Consider the following 18,781-nt stretch of genomic DNA (forward strand, 5'->3'; position numbering starts at 1 on the left):
TAACAGGGATCTTAAGGGATAAGAAAATGGTTGATAAATTGATTATCCAATGATTATATACAGAGTTACCCATTTTGTAGGTTCTAATTAATGGTTGAAGTGTTGACAATACAAGTTTGGCATCAACCAATCAAAATTCAATAAAAGTACCCAAAGTTTTTGAACCAACGAATAAGATCAAGCGGTCATAATACATTTTGTTGGCACCAGTTTAATTTACAGCCCAATGTCCTTTCAATCCCTCCATAGCTAATAAAATTAAAAAGGTACTAATGGAGCACTAGGTTCAATCTCCAAAAAACTAACAAAATTTTAAAAATCCTTCTAATTTATTTTCTATTCTTAAAATTAGGAATTATACCTCGAGCAAAATCTTTTGCTTCGACTAGGTAAACAAGGCAATAACAATTGATGAAAAATCTTAAACTTTAAATGGCCATTTTATTTTTGTTTCTGAAAATACCTTATGCTAAAAAAACACTAGACAAGCCCTGAATGGCATAAAGCTACAAATCGTAGTCTGTTTTCTTTACTCCAACATGACTAAATCCCTTGGTACCATAATATAAATGTAGTTGTCAATAAAAGACTAGGAAGGAATTAATTTACAGAAAGGGAAATAAATAATGCTTGTCATTTATGCGTACTAGGTATTCTTTTTAGGAATAGTACAAAACAATATTCTATTTCAAGCTAGAATGGCAAGAGGTAGAAGAAAACACTTTTCAAAGATCTTGTTTGGTACGTATATTTAGAAAAATTCTAGAAAACTAAAAATGATATATATTATAGCGTCCTACTGAAACTAATATACAAGTTTTGTTAGACTGGTTTTAATCTTTTAATTTTTCATTTTAATATCCGTGGGTAGCTGTCTATAATACGAAGCGATACATAACTATTATCCATTTATTTACATCAAACGCCATGGATAAATTAATCATTTAGGACAAACATCGATGGAAAATTTTTAGTGTTAATTTAAAAATGGCCTGAACATTTTGTTTTATAGTTGTTTTGCGAATAAAATGACGATATGTGGCAAGTATAACACACCATAAATTACAAAATCCCATTAAAATTGTTAGAAACCAAAAAAATTGCGTTGTAAGGATATTTTAGTTTCCACAAATGCAAATTCTTTTCTGTTTAAAGCAGGATGTGCGATCACATCTGCCGTTTCATATTCGCTGAAAAGAAACTATAGGAAATAAATAAAGACTAGAGTCGACCAAAAATTAAAGTAAAAGAATAGAGGGGGCTTGAGCTATATTTAACTCTGCCCACAGGGCGATGACCCTGTCACGACTTTCTATTCGAACTTTGAAATCAGCTAATAGCGTCGGAAATATAAACAGCCGAGTCCCTGCAAAAGAACAGAAAGCAGACGAATAGGGTCTCCACCACTTGAGTCAGATAAATGTCTGAATTATACATCTATACTTTTACATTTATTAAGCAAATATTAAGTGTCAGAAATGCTGTAATAATATTTGATAATTTGATACAAGTGCAAAAGTGAAAGTACACCCCAGCAGACACATTTTCATCTTAATGGCCGTATATTTTCAACAGTTAGTGTCCCTCCAAACCATACATTCATTTGAAGATTTTTTTCAACAACAAAAAAAAATATTACTGCCAGACAAACAGAAGGACTGACAGACAGATACAAAAACTTATAGAATAGATTTTGTAATAAACATTATAAAAAAGAAATAAGTAATATATTCACATTAGTAGCGCGGCAATAACATGCCAAGAAAGAGATGTTTTTACAGTAAAACAAATAGTTGACAGTCATCTACATCCATCATCTTATAATCAGACAATAAACAAGATTGAACTTTAATTATCTTGAAGGATATTTTTGTAATACTCTTTACATTAATAGTTTTATTATTTTTTTTTCTATTCGTTGGCTTAAAACTGTTGGTACTTTTATTTAATTTTGATTGGTTGGTTGAGTTTTAGACAATCTTTCTAATCTAAAGCAGGGGTAATTTTGTATATTATAATTTGGATCTCTGAAAAATCCAGACTGAGATTATTTTATTCTGTTTCATATGAACACTATCTCTAAAAAAAATTTATGTAGTACTACAAAAGAATAGTTATTTGAATTTCTGTTTTTGAGGTCAGTAATGACATTTTTTCCTTTCACAGCTTTTTGTTAAAATAAAGATGGCTTAAACAATTCTAGTTAAATTTTAGATTCCACTAACGACATAACTGATTAGTTTTCATTTTAAAGGTAGTTTCTCATAGGTCTCTGGAGGGTTTTCTACTTTTCCTACCTCTTCGAATACAAAGCATATAAATGCTAGGGGCGCACTCGCTAGTATAAAGTAAAGTAAAGGTGTAAAAATACCAGAACCATTAGATGTTGCATTAAGCCTAGCAAAATATTGCAAATAGAGATAGTTGATATTTTTGTATCATTAAAAATTATACCTAAGTTAAAAAAATATCAAAGTTTCTAGAAATTTAGGAAAGCAATCCTTTCCCTCTCTATGTTGTTTTCTATTAACACCAAATAGTCAATAGGCCTACGGCTAAAGAGAAAAAATGAAGAATTATTTAGGTATAACAATTAATAACTAATGTTTTATTTTTTTATTGGTAACTATAGTTCTTTATATAAAGAACCATCGCTAACATAAATATTTAGGTGTCAATTTTTAACCGATTGATATTCCTATTTTATTAGGTATGAAATTATTTATTAAAATAAAACTAACTAAATTGAATTTAAGTGAAACACAAAATAACTTTGTGTTTTTTTGCTCTTTAGGTGACCTAAACCTATCAAAATCAATTACGAAGACATCCATACAAGGATAGAGCATTGATTGAAAATTTCTTCCTACATTGCTACACCTTTTCTCCTTGCTACACCTCTCTTCCTTGCTAATATGAGGATGTACAGTCTCCTGTGAGGCACTGTCTCTCATAATTCCTTACCTTGCTACACCTCTCCTCCTTGCTAATATGAGGATGTACAGTCTCCTGTGATGCACTGTCTCTCATAATTCCTTACCTTGCTACACCTCTCCTCCTTGCTAATATTAGGATGTACAGTCTCCTGTGAGGCACTGTCTCTCATAATTCCTTACCTTGCTACACCTCTCCTCCTTGCTAATATGAGGATGTACAGTCTCCTGTGAGGCACTGTCTCTCATAATTCCTTACCTTGCTACACCTCTCCTCCTTGCTAATATGAGGATGTACAGTCTCCTTTGAGGCACTGTCTCTCATTATTCCTTACCTTGCTACACCTCTCCTCCTTGCTAATATGAGGATGTAATTGTACAGTCTCCTGTGAGGCACTGTCTCTCATAATTCCTTACCTTGCTACACCTCTCCTCCTTGCTAATATGAGGATGTACAGTCTCCTGTGAGGCACTGTCTCTCATAATTCCTTACCTTGCTACACCTCTCCTCCTTGCTAATATTAGGATGTACAGTCTCCTGTGAGGCACTGTCTCTCATAATTCCTTACCTTGCTACACCTCTCCTCCTTGCTAATATGAGGATGTACAGTCTCCTGTGATGCACTGTCTCTCATAATTCCTTACCTTGCTACACCTCTCCTCCTTGCTAATATTAGGATGTACAGTCTCCTGTGAGGCACTGTCTCTCATAATTCCTTACCTTGCTACACCTCTCCTCCTTGCTAATATGAGGATGTACAGTCTCCTGTGAGGCACTGTCTCTCATAATTCCTTACCTTGCTACACCTCTCCTCCTTGCTAATATGAGGATGTACAGTCTCCTTTGAGGCACTGTCTCTCATTATTCCTTACCTTGCTACACCTCTCCTCCTTGCTAATATGAGGATGTAATTGTACAGTCTCCTGTGAGGCACTGTCTCTCATAATTCCTTACCTTGCTACACCTCTCCTCCTTGCTAATATGAGGATGTACAGTCTCCTGTGAGGCACTGTCTCTCATAATTCCTTACCTTGCTACACCTCTCCTCCTTGCTAATATGAGGATGTACAGTCTTCTGTGAGGCACTATCTCTCATAATTCCTTACCTTGCTACACCTCTCCTCCTTGCTAATATGGGGATGTACATTCTCCTGTGAGGCACTATCTATCATAATTCCTTACCTTGCTACACCTTTCCTCCTTGCTAATATGAGGATGCACAGTCTCCTGTGAGGCGCTGTCTCTCATCATTTTCTTATCCAGCTCAAGTCGGGACATATACTCCCTCCTGAAATAATACAAGTTGTAAGATTTTCAAATGTGCAATTGTTGGGTGCATGAATCGTTATATTTCACGTACTCTAATAAAGTGATACTTGCAGCTTGATATAATAACGATTCTCCCTATCCACCCCCTTTATCCTTAGTTATCGCCCCCTACTGGATGAACGAGGTGACCTATAATTAATATCCATGTTTGCAAGGTAAAGTGACGACAATTTTACCCCCTTTAATATATTCACGTATATCTTATCATTGAGCTATTAAGTCTGGAAATTGGGCAAATATGAACACTATAAAGACGTTGGGAGGGAGACTTTGGGCTGCGTATCACACAAGTACTCAGACTTTTATAATAAAGTTTATTATTCGTTGGCTTAACAACATTGGGGACATTTATTGAATTCTGATTGGCTGGTTCTTTAAATTGAATGTCAAAATATTTCAACCAGTATTTGTAATCTATAGGAGTAATTTTGAAGGTCATCATTGGGGAAGTACTGTACACCAATTTATTCCTGATAATACTATGTGATAAATATGTAACAATATGCAGAAATGAATACACACCGACATCATCTATTATTAGAAGTTGAAAAAGTTAATATTTTGCGCAAATAATACTATTATATAATTGAAAAATTGGTCATTTGCACATTAACGCACGCAAAATATCATTTATTTTAAATTTATGTACAAAACGTTTCGGGTATAGTCCTTTCCATGACATCGCTCCATATGGGGCGATGATTTTCTATAGCTCCTTCAAGGAGCTATAGCATAGCCTCTTATCATATGGAGCGATGTGATAGCCCCTTTTAAGGAGCGTTCATATCGCCTCTTATGATAAGAGGCTATGCTATAGCTCCTTCATGGCCTCTTAATAGCTCCTTTGAAGGGGCGTTAATATCGCCTCTTATGATAAGAGGCTATACTATAGCCCCATGATGGCTCCTTCATAGCCTCTCCATCGCCCCTCCATAGTCCTTTACCTCCAGTGCCCCTTCATCGCTCCTTCATCGCCCCTACATCGCTCCTTCATCTCTCCTTCTTGAAATTTATATTAAATTGTACTTTGATGGCCCCTACATCGCCCCTACATCGCCCCTACATCGCTCCTTCATCTCTAATTCTTGAATTTTATATTACATTGTACTTTGATGGCCCCTACATCGCTCCTCCATCGCCCCTACATCGCTCATACATCGCCCCTACATCGCTCCTTCATCTCTCCTTCTTGAAATTTATATTACATTGTACTTTGATGGCCCCTACATCGCTCCTCCATCGCCCCTTCATCGCTCCTCCATCGCCCCTACATCGCTCCTTCATCTCTCCTTCTTGAAATTTATATTACATTGTACTTTGATGGCCCCTACATCGCTCCTCCATGGCCCCTTCATCGCTCCTACATCGCCCCTACATCGCTCCTTCATCTCTCCTTCTTGAAATTTATATTACATTGTACTTTGATGGCCCCTACATCGCTCCTCCATCGCCCCTTCATCGCTCCTACATCGCCCCTACATCGCTCCTTCATCTCTCCTTCTTGATATTTATATTACATTGTACTTTGATGGCCCCTACATCGCTCCTCCATCGCCCCTACATCGCTCCTCCATGGCCCCTACATCGCTCCTTCATCTCTCCTTCTTGAAATTTATATTACATTGTACTTACTTTGATGGCCCTTACATCGCTCCTCCATCGCCCCTGCATCGCTCCTCCATCGCCCCTACATCGCTCCTCCATCGCCCCTACATCGCTCCTCCATGGCCCCTACATCGCTCCTCCATCCCCTTACATCGCTCCTTCATCTCTCCTTCTTGATATTTATATTACATTGTACTTTGATGGCCCCTACATCGCTCCTCCATCGCCCCTACATCGCTCCTCCATGGCCCCTACATCGCTCCTTCATCTCTCCTTCTTGAAATTTATATTACATTGTACTTACTTTGATGGCCCTTACATCGCTCCTCCATCGCCCCTTCATCGCTCCTCCATCGCCCCTACATCGCTCCTCCATCGCCCCTACATCGCTCCTCCATGGCCCCTACATCGCTCCTCCATCCCCTTACATCGCTCCTCCATCGCCCCTACATCGCTCCTATATCGCTCCTACATCGCCCCTACATCGCTCCTTCATCTCTCCTTCTTGAAATTTATATTACATTGTACTTACTTTGATGGCCCCTACATCGCTCCTCCATTGCCCCTATATCGCTCCTACATCGCTCCTTCATCTTTCCTTCTTGAAATTTATATTACATTGTACTTACTTTGATGGCCCCTACATCGCTCCTCCATCGCCCCTTCATTGCTCCTCCATCGCCCCTACATCGCTCCTCCATCGCTCCTCCATCGCCCCTACATCGCTCCTTCATCTCTCCTTCTTGAAATTTATATTACATTGTACTTTGATGGCCCCTACATCGCTCCTCCATCGCCCCTTCATCGCTCCTACAACGCCCCTACATCGCCCCTATATCGCTCCTATATCGCCCCTACATCGCTCCTTCATCTCTCCTTCTTGAAATTTATATTACATTGTACTTACTTTGATGGCCCCTACATCGCTCCTCCATCGCCCCTACATCGCTCCTCCATTGCCCCTACATCGCTCCTCCATTGCCCCTACATCGCTCCTCCATCGCCCCTATATCGCTCCTACATCGCCCCTACATCGCTCCTTCATCTCTCCTTCTTGAAATTTATATTACATTGTACTTACTTTGATGGCCCCTACATCGCTCCTCCATCGCCCCTACATCGCTCCTTCATCTCTCCTTCTTGAAATTTATATTACATTGTACTTACTTTGATGGCCCCTACATCGCTCCTCCATCGCCCCTACATCGCTCCTCCATCGCCCCTACATCGCTCCTCCATCGCCCCTACATCGCTCCTCCATCGCCCCTATATCGCTCCTACATCGCCCCTACATCGCTCCTTCATCTCTCCTTCTTGAAATTTATATTACATTGTACTTACTTTGATGGCCCCTACATCGCTCCTCCATCGCTCCTTCATCTCTCCTTCTTGAAATTTATATTACATTGTACTTACTTTGATGGCCCCTACATCGCTCCTCCATCGCCCCTACATCGCTCCTACATCGCTCCTTCATCTCTCCTTCTTGAAATTTATATTACATTGTACTTTGATGGCCCCTACATCGCTCCTCCATCGCTCCTTCATCTCTCCTTCTTGAAATTTATATTACATTGTACATACTTTGATGGCCCCTACATCGCTCCTCCATCGCCCCTACATCGCTCCTTCATCTCTCCTTCTTGAAATTTATATTACATTGTACTTTGATGGCCCCTACATCGCTCCTCCATCGCCCCTTCATCGCTCCTACATTTTTCCTTCATCTCTCCTTCTTGAAATTTATATTACATTGTACTTTGATGGCCCCTACATCGCTCCTTCATCGCCCCTAAATCTCTCCTTCTTGAAATTTATATTACATTGTACTTACTTTGCTGGCCCATACATCGCTCCTTTTCCAAATTTATATTACATTCTACTTTGATGGCTCCTACATCGATCCTTTTCCAAATTTATATTACTTTGTACTTTGATGGCCCCTACATCGCTCCTTCTCCAAATTAGTATTACATTGTAGGGGCGATGGAGGAGCGATGTAGGGGCGATGGAGGAGCGATGTAGGGGCGATGTAGGAGCGATGAAGGGGCGATGGAGGAGCGATGTAGGGGCGATGTAGGAGCGATGAAGGGGCGATGGAGGAGCGATGTAGGGGCCATCAAAGTAAGTACAATGTAATATAAATTTCAAGAAGGAGAGATGAAGGAGCGATGTAGGGGCGATGTAGGAGCGATGAAGGGGCGATGGAGGAGCGATGTAGGGGCCATCAAAGTACAATGTAATATAAATTTCAAGAAGGAGAGATGAAGGAGCGATGTAGGGGCGATGTAGGGGCGATGTAGGAGCGATGTAGGGGCGATGGAGGAGCGATGTAGGGGCCATCAAAGTAAGTACAATGTAATATAAATTTCAAGAAGGAGAGATGAAGGAGCGATGTAGGGGCGATGTAGGAGCGATGAAGGGGCGATGTAGGAGCGATGAAGGGGCGATGGAGGAGCAATGAAGGGGTGATGGAGGAGCGATGTAGGGGATGTAGGGGCCATAAAAGTACAATGTAATATAAATTTGGAGAAGGAGCGATGAAGGGGCGATGGAGGAGCGATGTAGGAGCGATGTAGGGGCGATGGAGGAGCGATGTAGGGGTCATCAAAGTACAATGTAATATAAATTTCAAGAAGGAGAGATGAAGGAGCGATGTAGGGGCGATGGAGGAGCGATGAAGGGGCGATGGAGGAGCGATGTAGGGGCCATCAAAGTACAATGTAATATAAATTTCAAGAAGGAGAGATGAAGGAGCGATGTAGGGGCGATGTAGGAGCGATGAAGGGGCGATGGAGGAGCGATGTAGGGGCCATCAAAGTACAATGTAATATAAATTTCAAGAAGGAGAGATGAAGGAGCGATGTAGGGGCGATGTAGGAGCGATGTAGGGGCGATGGAGGAGCGATGTAGGGGCCATCAAAGTAAGTACAATGTAATATAAATTTCAAGAAGGAGAGATGAAGGAGCGATGTAGGGGCGATGTAGGAGCGATGAAGGGGCGATGGAGGAGCGATGTAGGGGCGATGTAGGAGCGATGAAGGGGCGATGGAGGAGCGATGTAGGGGCGATGTAGGAGCGATGAAGGGGCGATGGAGGAGCGATGTAGGGGCCATCAAAGTAAGTACAATGTAATATAAATTTCAAGAAGGAGAGATGAAGGAGCGATGTAGGGGCGATGTAGGAGCGATGTAGGGGCGATGGAGGAGCGATGTAGGGGTCATCAAAGTACAATGTAATATAAATTTCAAGAAGGAGAGATGAAGGAGCGATGTAGGGGCGATGTAGGAGCGATGAAGGGGCGATGGAGGGGCGTATATAATAAATACTGAAAAGGTCTCTAGGGACTCTTCATAAAAGTGCCTGTCGAGCACTTAAACCCACCTCCCCTTAAATTTTAAAATGAATTTAAAATGATGAGGAGTTTGGTTCATTTTGTTTACAATGACTAACCATTTATCCCTACAGGGAAACATACCCCTGCGTGGCTACCCAATGTAATGTCAAGCTCCTAATTAAACAGTTGGGGTCACTTCTTCTTTTAATGTCATGAGCATTACACGATTGGGCATTAGATTTAACGCTTCAGTTATTTGATTGAAGTATTTTTATACGAGTTGTTGTATATGCTTTGATGTTATATAAAGTAGTAAAGGCTTTTGTCCGAAGCTTAAGATCTTAATAACTAATGATCCGATTAGGTATTCTCTTTTAGGTAAGCTTCACATTGATATATCCTGTGATCTTTAAATTTTCTTGTTATAATTTAAGTCTATGGTTGGTTTCAAGCCATTTTTCTAATCACAATCTGCCCCTTCAAAAACAGAGTCGCTAGATGGCACGGGCGTAGCTGCTAGTTTTTCAAAAAAAAAACATAACCAATGTTTAGTTAACACAGCAACCCATAATAATATGACCTATAAATATGCGGTTATTAGCACTTAATTCTTTGTATTGCAAAACATAGTTGCAAAATTACGAATAAATCAACTTTGTGCAAAAAAAAAGCTTTGAATATTTGGCGCTTCATATTGTAAACATACTGTTTATGTTTCTACCAACCAGCAATTATGTTATTCTGCTCAAAATAGAGATGTATAAATTATAACAAAGTAACAGGATCTCTGTCTGTTTGTCATTTTACGTATCCAATGAAGGCCTCTAGGGGCATAGCCCATAGTGTAAGATAAATTGATAATTTTTAGTCTACAGGGAAGATAAAATAGAAAACTTTGAAAAAAAAATTTAAGCAGAATCTTGCAGACTTAATTAAAAGTAAATTTTGCCTAATTTGGTCAAAAAAAATTCTTGCAAATTCTTTTTGTAATCAGCCTAATAAGTAACACAGGGATGTTTTATAATACAAAGAAAAACTAATGAGGTTTTTAAAGATTTTAAATATGGAAAAAAATATTTTTTTCTTCCATTGACTAATCAATACATTCTTAGGTAAGCCTTTATAATGGATATAGAATATAATTGGATATATTGACGGGGGAAAATTTGTCGTAATTAGCTTGCTAATATTGACCACATTTATTGGTCAGTTAGTTCATATAGTATAAGGTATGGGGATGAGATAAAGTGGATGGAAGGGGGGTATAGTTATTTAACCAGCTACGAGCATATTTTTATCAAAGTATATAAAAATCTGGTGCAACATCCAAGTAATAAATATATCGATTGCCTTTACAAATACAATTTATATCAAGCTCCTAATTAGTAGACCAATATTTAGTAGATTAATATTTTTCTTCTCATATCACTTCCCTTAATCCCTGGGATCTGAGCTCTAGCTTATGCATTTCTATTTGTAAACTTGGAATCTATTTTCAATAATAGTTTCCAACCAACAACCAGGGGGGGGGGGGGGACCAACCAAAATATTCAAGAATTGGGTATCCAGCAAATTACACAAAAAATATAAATAACCCCTTTCTCTATAGAGAAGATATTATTTAAATTTTAAAAAGAAAACAGATGAAAATTATAGTTTTTAATCGTTTTAAACATATGACTATGTGGATTGAGATAAAGCATTTAGCATTTAGTTTAGTTAATAAGCGTATTTAATTGCAAGGCGATAAATGACTAAATAATTGAATAATCCACTTAATTCCGAGTTCTTTTTTATTCTCTTTTAACTAGACAAATAAATAATAATTTTATTTAATAATCCCTTTATCCGCAAAGTATAAAATCCTCGATTTGAAGAGGAGGCAGCAAAAGCTTCAATTTCAAGAAGGTTCATATTTTCATATTTACAAATATTTTCAAATTTTGTTTTTATCAAGTTCTTTAACTTATATTAAAAAGATATGTTAACAACTATGATGATTTATTGGCAAATTAAAAAAGGCAAATGTGATAGTTATGGTTTTTCATCTTAAAAAAAGTTTTTATTAACTTTTAGGCGCAACTTTTCATTCTACTCATATTTTTCTTTGGTTATTAGAATTAAATGTATTATTGCACTCTAATTTATTTTCTACTAGATGTTTTTTTGCAATTTCTCTTGGGAGGGTGGAGGTCCCCTCACCCAAAATAGCTATCAACCTTCCCAAGAAATTTAAGAAGCTACACTGTAAAGGAGAACCATATCGGTTTGGCGGTTAGCGAGATCCTTCGGTACAGACAGACAGAGACATTCATCCTGTAAATTTATCATCAGGATTGTGTATTGTTATATGCGTTAGTGAATACACACCATCAAACATAAAAGGAAAACTGGAGTAAAATATTAAAATATTTTATCATCTTAGAATATAATTTGCATATCACAAAAATAAAATGTCAAGCACTGATGAAACTACAAACAATAAGCATGATATTAAGTTCTCAAAAATAATCTTTGTTTGTAGATGGTTGTAGAAATATTTTGAAGATGAGAGGGGTAATTGTTTAAGATTTCTTAAGTATTAAGTGATAATGTTTATAATTATTAAATTTGCATATCCCATTACTTAAAGTAGTTTTTATCGATACATTATAGGAAAGCATCCCATAGATCGCCGGATGGTTCTAGGCTATATTTCTTTCCCTATCTCAAACACAGAGCCACTAGTTCCTAAGGGAGTTGCCCCTAGTAAGCAAAAAAGGTACCATAGAACATACGGACATTGGTTATAGTGAAGCTATGACACAAAAAAAGAACTGTACATTGAAAATGGATGTAGAATATACGTGCTAATTATGACAGAAGGAAAAGATATTATGAGGGGAGGGAAATTGTCGTCAGTTAAGATTGCTATTTCCCTTGTCATTTATTGTTCAGTTTTATTGCATTAGATTATCATTACATGATAGTGTAAAATCCATTACCTTGAATCAAAGTCGAGTGTAAACTTGCCACCACCCGACTTATCCCTCTCGCCCAGCTTCTCCCTGAGCTCGTGGCCCTCCTTCAGGGCGACGTCCCTGTCTGTCATGGCCGCGTCTATCTCCCTGCGGAGCAGCTCTATCTGGCACACCAGCTTCCGCCGGTCCTCCTCCTGACCCTTGCACTTGTTCTCGGAGGTTTTCAAACGGGTGTTGGCGTTTTGTACCTAAATGAAAATGTTTTTTGTTTATTATACTAAATAAATAATAATGGTAAAGACTTAGGTAAATAAGTAAGCAGTAGCAAAAATTTTATAAAAAAAACGCAGTTGATTTTGATTTTTAAACTTCCAACAGGAAGTTACATGTATTATGCTCTATCAAATGAACGCATACACATTCTAGTTATAAAGTAGCTGCGCTACTGTAGAACAATTGTGGCAACTAAATTGGGCAATTAATTCATGTTGTTGCTTTCTTCATGTTATATACCTATTATGTATCAAATCAGTGCAGTGCCTTATTTGAAGTATCATTTGTTTTAATGAAATCAAAGGCTTTGTTAAAGTCAAACCTACATCAATTAACAAACTTACCTCTTCTTGCAGCTTTTCTATCTCTTTATGTACACTGTCCCGTTCTGACATTATCATCGTGTATTCCTAGGCAAAAATAGTTCATTTATATTCTTTTGTATGGTAGGTAAAGGGTTCGAATCTTAGTCATATTTTTATGAAATATTGGTTTAGCTTTCATCTTTAAAAAGCAAAAAGGCTAGGTGAAAATACTCTGCATTATAAGACTCAATATTTTATTTCATTAGTTTTAGTTTCAAATCAGCTTACAACAACATATAAATATACATAATTTTAAAAATAAAAAGAAACCTATTACGTGTTTTAAGCTGTCGTTGGGGGGGCAACACATTGTAGAATTGACGACCTTTTTATCTGCCCCCCAAACATTATTTTGGATTTATTTCGCTTTTTGGTTACACCATGTATCTGATTCCAATTCATTAATGATAATCATTTAAGAAAGGCTAAAATATGCATTGATGCAATTTTTTAAATTGGGGGCAATTACGCTTATTCCAAACCAAATTTGTATTCTATGACTGTTTTTAATCCTAATCTACAAACTAAGACAGTTGCATAACTATGAAGTAAATAAAGTCTACGGAGAATAGTAGAATATTTTTTTGTAAAAATTTTCTAACTTCATCTAAAAAATCTGAAATTTTGTGATATAGGTACTTTATTATTTTTTTTAAAGGAATTTACTTAAAAGTAAAGCTAGATAGAAGGAGGGAAGGAGATAGAAGTAAGAGAGAGAGAGATAGGGGAGTGAGAGAGTTATAGATAGGGGGGAGAGAGAGAGAGAGAAAATAGAAAGGTGCAAAACAAATTATGCCAAAAATTTACATAATCTTATTCTGCTAGATAAAGGGATAAAACCACATGCAGTCTATATCAATACAGGGATATAGCAATGAAAGATAAAGAAATTTCTTCCTAGAAGGCTAATTAATTTTTAAGGATTTTTTAATCAGCATGACCATTGATTTTTTTCGAGAATCTCTTGGAAACATATAAATATATCTATAGAAAACTAAAAAAATATTTTGCACAGAAAATATTTTGGTTGAATTATCTCACATTAAAATATCCCTGTATCCCTAGGCAAACTAGTCTTTCCTAACCAAAAAGAGCATAAAGATGGTTAAAAAGAGAGTTTGAGCATATAAGATTGAAAGAGAATGAATTGGCACAGTGGCTTTCAAGATGATTTAGTAATAAATTTGAAAGCTTTTCTCTATATCATTTGATTTTCTTTGTGAAAAAGATAGAGGGCCATAAAAATGAATATAGAAAAAGTGGAGGGGGGGGGGGGGGTGTTGAACGTCCCCCAACCCCGACTGGTTAGCGACTGGAAGGGAGCCCGACTGTTAAGGGTTAGACAGTAGCGTGCAGAAGTTATTAGGAAGGATTGCCTCCCGCTTTTCCCACCTGTAAAGTAAAAAGAAAAGTAGCTCCAAAAAAGAATTAAAAAATTGTTTCCGCTTTCCATTTAAATCCAATTGTGATTTAAAGAGAGACAGAAAGGTAAAGCCTATCAATCTAGAAAGTGCATTTAAAGGAGGTATCATTTGATTCACTAAATCCATCAAAATGTCCCACTTCAGGTATAAAAAATTACACAAACTTGATCCAACTTTATCTTTAACCTAACCACACCAGAAAAAGGTTATAAGTACATTTCCAGTGAAAGAGACATGTATTTTAAAGAACTAAAAAAATTTTAGGTCTAATTTGGTAAAAAGTTTAAGTAAATATTGTAATATGTCTAATACCTCTTTTTGTCAAAATTATCTTTTTAAGATAAAATATACTGTTATTCTTAATTTTAATGTTTAATAGAAGATTGAAGATGTTATCAAAAAGAAAATACGAACATTAAACTTTAGAAAATGATGGAAGGCAAATTTTTTTCTACTTTTTCATATCTCTGTCTTTTAAAAACCATTGTCCATAATATTAACCTTTGTTATTATATATTTGTTCAATTTTGTGTACATTTATACAGGGTCTTCACATCAAATTGGCGTGACTTTGGAATTTAAATTGCACTAAATAATAAAAAAAAACATTACTTAGAAGAATTAGAAGTTTTGGGGTGTTTTGAGTCTTTGACACCACTTAAAAAACATTGTATAGGAAAATTTGTAAGGCTATCTTGTCTCTTAGAACACACAACATCTTAAATTTTAAACAAAATTAAGATACTTAATCCAAGAGAGAAAGCATTAGTAGTCTAGAAATCTAGATGATTTTTTGTATTGGCTTGAAAAAAAATAGGCGCCAATATAATATGACAACCCCGTATGTCCTTGGCTTCTCTTGTTAATTTTTGACACAATAAATTTTGAATCAGTTACATAAGTTTTCTATTTAAAAATCATTAATTTTTGCAAAATCATTTTGTTTTTTAATTAAAATGGGATTAACATTTTGCAGAAAATTCGATTATATTATGAAATTGAGGGAATAGAATTATTTGTCAAACTTATGATATGAATTTTTAAGCTAAGTTTTAAGCCATTATAAATAAGTTTTACAATATATAGGAACAAAAAGAGGATCTGATTAAATCTATGTTGTTATAAATTTGCATGGCTTCCTGCAAATATTCTAGTTTTAGAAGCAAAGCTACTACTATAAATGTAGACTAGGTCTGTCTGTCAGTCCACTCTTTGTCCAACATATTTAGTCCAAATAATGAACATGTGTATTTGGGGACCTCTAAAGGTATTTCGACAAGTTATCATATAAATAGTTTACATACATAACTAGTGGTTAAATAAACGTATGTCCCCAATTTCATGCCGACTTTCAATTAGGTCTTTGAATATAAGCCTATAGCATACGAAATATTTATACACCAAAGTCGCTACAAAAGAGCAGAGAGCAATTTGTTAGCAGACGAAAAATATCCCCAACACTGGATCCAGGTAGTATCTGGATTATACATCAATACTTAAAACATGTATTGACAGCATAGTACAACGTACGTATAAATTAAGTGATTAATGATCAGTTTTTTCTTTATGTAAGAAAAAGTTTCACTGAATGATTATGTCCTTGTTATGTTATACATGTTAGAAGAAAGCAACAAAGTTAAAACAAAAAATGGGCCGTTACTTTTGCTTTTTGTAAACTCTTATCTATAAAATATAACGGTTTTAAATGTAGGGGGCCGATTCTAACACATTCTTTTTTGAGGCCTAAATTTTTGTCTAATTGTTAGATGGATGGATAGCTGAGCTTTTACAGTGCATTTGTTTTTCTTAATCTGTCTGTAAGTTTACATATTTTAGGAACTAGCTTAAAAATTTAATAGCCTCAAACCACCCAGGCATGTGAAGCATCCCTAAAATGCAGAACTCAATAGATTCAGGTGGTTAGGGAGATCTTAACAGACAAACATAAACATGATAAGGCTAAATCTCATATATAAACTAAATGTTTAACTTTAGAAGATTTTTTAATGCAAAATTGCACCAACATCCCCCACACAAAATTATTATTACACTGAAAATACAATTTTCTGCACTAAATTGCAGATTATATTCTCTACAAATGAAATTAAATCAATTCTTTGCGAAATTTGTTCTGTGTTTTGGCTTAGCAAATTTAACTGTGATCATATTTATGACCAAGTCCATTTGAGATTAAAATCAAATTAAAATCAATTTCTGGGCTTAAAAACTTTTACTGAACAGATGGATTACCATATTCGAAAGAAGTTTAGACATTCAGCTCAAAGGATACTTTTTCATACGCATCCAAAATTTTCCGTGGGTATTAAAATGAAAAAAAATATAAGATATAACTTAATTTATATAACAAATCTGCTTTTAATTATATGATTTTTATTTTAATATTCGTGGAAATTTGTCTGTAATGCAATGCTATACATTAATTTTCAGTATGGCTGATAACAGTTTCTCATCCAGCGGATATAAATCGGTTTTGAGGCCCTACTGGAAAATGTTTTACCTGCATCGCCGCATTTCTTTCCTCTGTCAGCCGCTTTATATCCTTTGTAGCCTGAAAAAAAAGTATGTTTAACAAATAAATATAAAAGAGTTCAAGAACAATCTGACCTCATTATTAGATAGAAAGTGTACATATTTTTGTACTAAAGTGCAGTTTTTTTTTAATTTATCGTCGCTTTATTATTGTATTGAATCATGCGTGGATAAATATTTTCAAAAATTTGAATGCTGTATTAGTGACATCTTAACATTTTACTATTATTTTTCATTAAAAAATGTTGGAAGTTTGTTTGTACTGCGCGCTTATTAGATGATTGTCCTTGTATTTTGTATTAACAATACTCCAAACATTTCTATTTCCCTATGCACGAAGATCACAAGGTTTTTAGATAAGTTTGTTTCTATGAAAAGAAATCAGTTTTGATCCATTGAGAAGTGTGGTTTACAAAACAGCTAACAATAAATCTGTAATCTTAGCAATATTTTTACTTTAAGCTGAAGAACACAAAAATGTGTGAAACCAACCAATTTTTTTGTCCCGCTCTAGGTTAGGGGCCAAATATTTCTTATTGCAAAACCGAATTATTAACTTCCATACAAATTCTAGCCTTAAATCATACCAACACCTGAAGATGCAAAAATATCTTAAGAATATTGGCACATTGGTGTCAACAAAGCATTCGATTAATCCTTTAAAAATACAATTTTTAAAGAAGTTTTTAAAACAGTATATGGTAAGAATAAATTTCTTTTTATGACTTAATATTTTGCCAGTATCAGTATTTAGTTTGATTTTATTAGTAAAAAAGTATTCATCTTTATTGATTCAAATAATATCATATAATAGCTATTTATCCAGAAGTTGAATGTATCTATTTTGTATGAATTACATGTAGAAAATTCTGTGTAATCTGTATTCATCCATAATGGAGGGAAGCTGTGCCCATTCAAAATAACCAAATTGCGAACGATTTGGTTGAGCATAAATCCTCGAAATTTATAAAAATAATCAAGTTAAAAAAAAGCTCGTTGGATGAGTACCTAATGATTCGAAGCTTATTTCTAAAAACAGCCATACATAAAGTTATCAAAACTATACCTAGTTTTTTTGGAGTCATGTAAATTATATTAAAAAGGCTACAACGCCTAACCTTGAGAAACTTTAAAAGTAAAACCAACAAAGGTCGACCAATAAAAAATTGCTAGGTAATAAACTAAAAGTAGCATCATTACTTTAAAAATATATCAAGACGGTACCCTAAACCTGATTGCTAATAAGACTTTCAATTTTAGTTGTTAAAAAGAAAAAAAATTGAGAGGTAGGGAAGGTTTGTGGCAATTTACAAAATGGTTATAAATATTTACAGAAACTCTGAGTAGCTTCACTGTGAAGGAGAACCAAATCGGTCCAGTGGTTAGCGAGATCCTTCGGTACAAACAGACACACAGAAAGATATTATGTTACTCTTATATAAGATTTACAAAATATTGAAATTCTATAATTTTTAGTTTAATATAGAAACACCAATAAGAAGCAGGAACTGAAATATAGATTCCGCTTTCATCAATTCTTCAATAATATATTTCCAATCTCTTTTTAAAATTCCTGCCCAGTGCCCGTCTCTCACAGATACAGGGATAGGACAATCAACAATAAATTAATCTTTCCCAAAAAAAAAATTGGGAATAGCCTTTTTATGTTCTTTTGTCCTTTTATAACATTTCCTCCTGCAATTTTGAGCTACCAAAGGCCGAAACTAGTTTATGAAGTTTAGATTTATAGTAAACAAATTGAAATGTGTTCTAAAATGCTTTTCGAATTTTAGTAGCGTATTTACTCTATGATTAGGGTACGAAGTTAAACATTCTATAGAAAAACAGCTATTTGTACTCTAAAATGATTGCAGATTCTAGAATCATTCTACAGTTTTTGCGCAATCTTAAATTTTTAAGTATTTTCTAACTTTAATAATATTACTACATTCCTTTAGATGAGGAGCTAGAAGATAAAGAACACAAGTATACCCAAGTAAGTAA

At 35.6% G+C, this 18,781-nt stretch overlaps 1 protein-coding gene across 5 annotated transcripts in view; it reads right to left on the bottom strand.

Annotated features, from left to right (window-relative positions):
• LOC145328366 (uncharacterized) overlaps positions 1-18,781 on the bottom strand; it is a 151,958-nt gene that overhangs the window by 86,912 nt on the left and 46,265 nt on the right. For all 5 annotated transcript variants that reach the window (XM_080171995.1, XM_080171997.1, XM_080171993.1 and 2 more), the window contains 4 exons: positions 16,746-16,796; positions 12,783-12,848; positions 12,190-12,413; positions 4,117-4,222 (listed from right to left, as the gene is read on the bottom strand). In XM_080171995.1, coding sequence (XP_080028121.1) covers positions 4,117-4,222; positions 12,190-12,413; positions 12,783-12,848; positions 16,746-16,796 — 447 coding nt within the window. The remainder of the gene's footprint in view (positions 1-4,116; positions 4,223-12,189; positions 12,414-12,782; positions 12,849-16,745; positions 16,797-18,781) is intronic.

This window comes from Acartia tonsa, chromosome 9, assembly GCF_053477335.1.
Source record: "Acartia tonsa isolate MP-2025a chromosome 9, ASM5347733v1, whole genome shotgun sequence".
NCBI classification, from domain to species: domain Eukaryota; kingdom Metazoa; phylum Arthropoda; class Copepoda; order Calanoida; family Acartiidae; genus Acartia; species Acartia tonsa.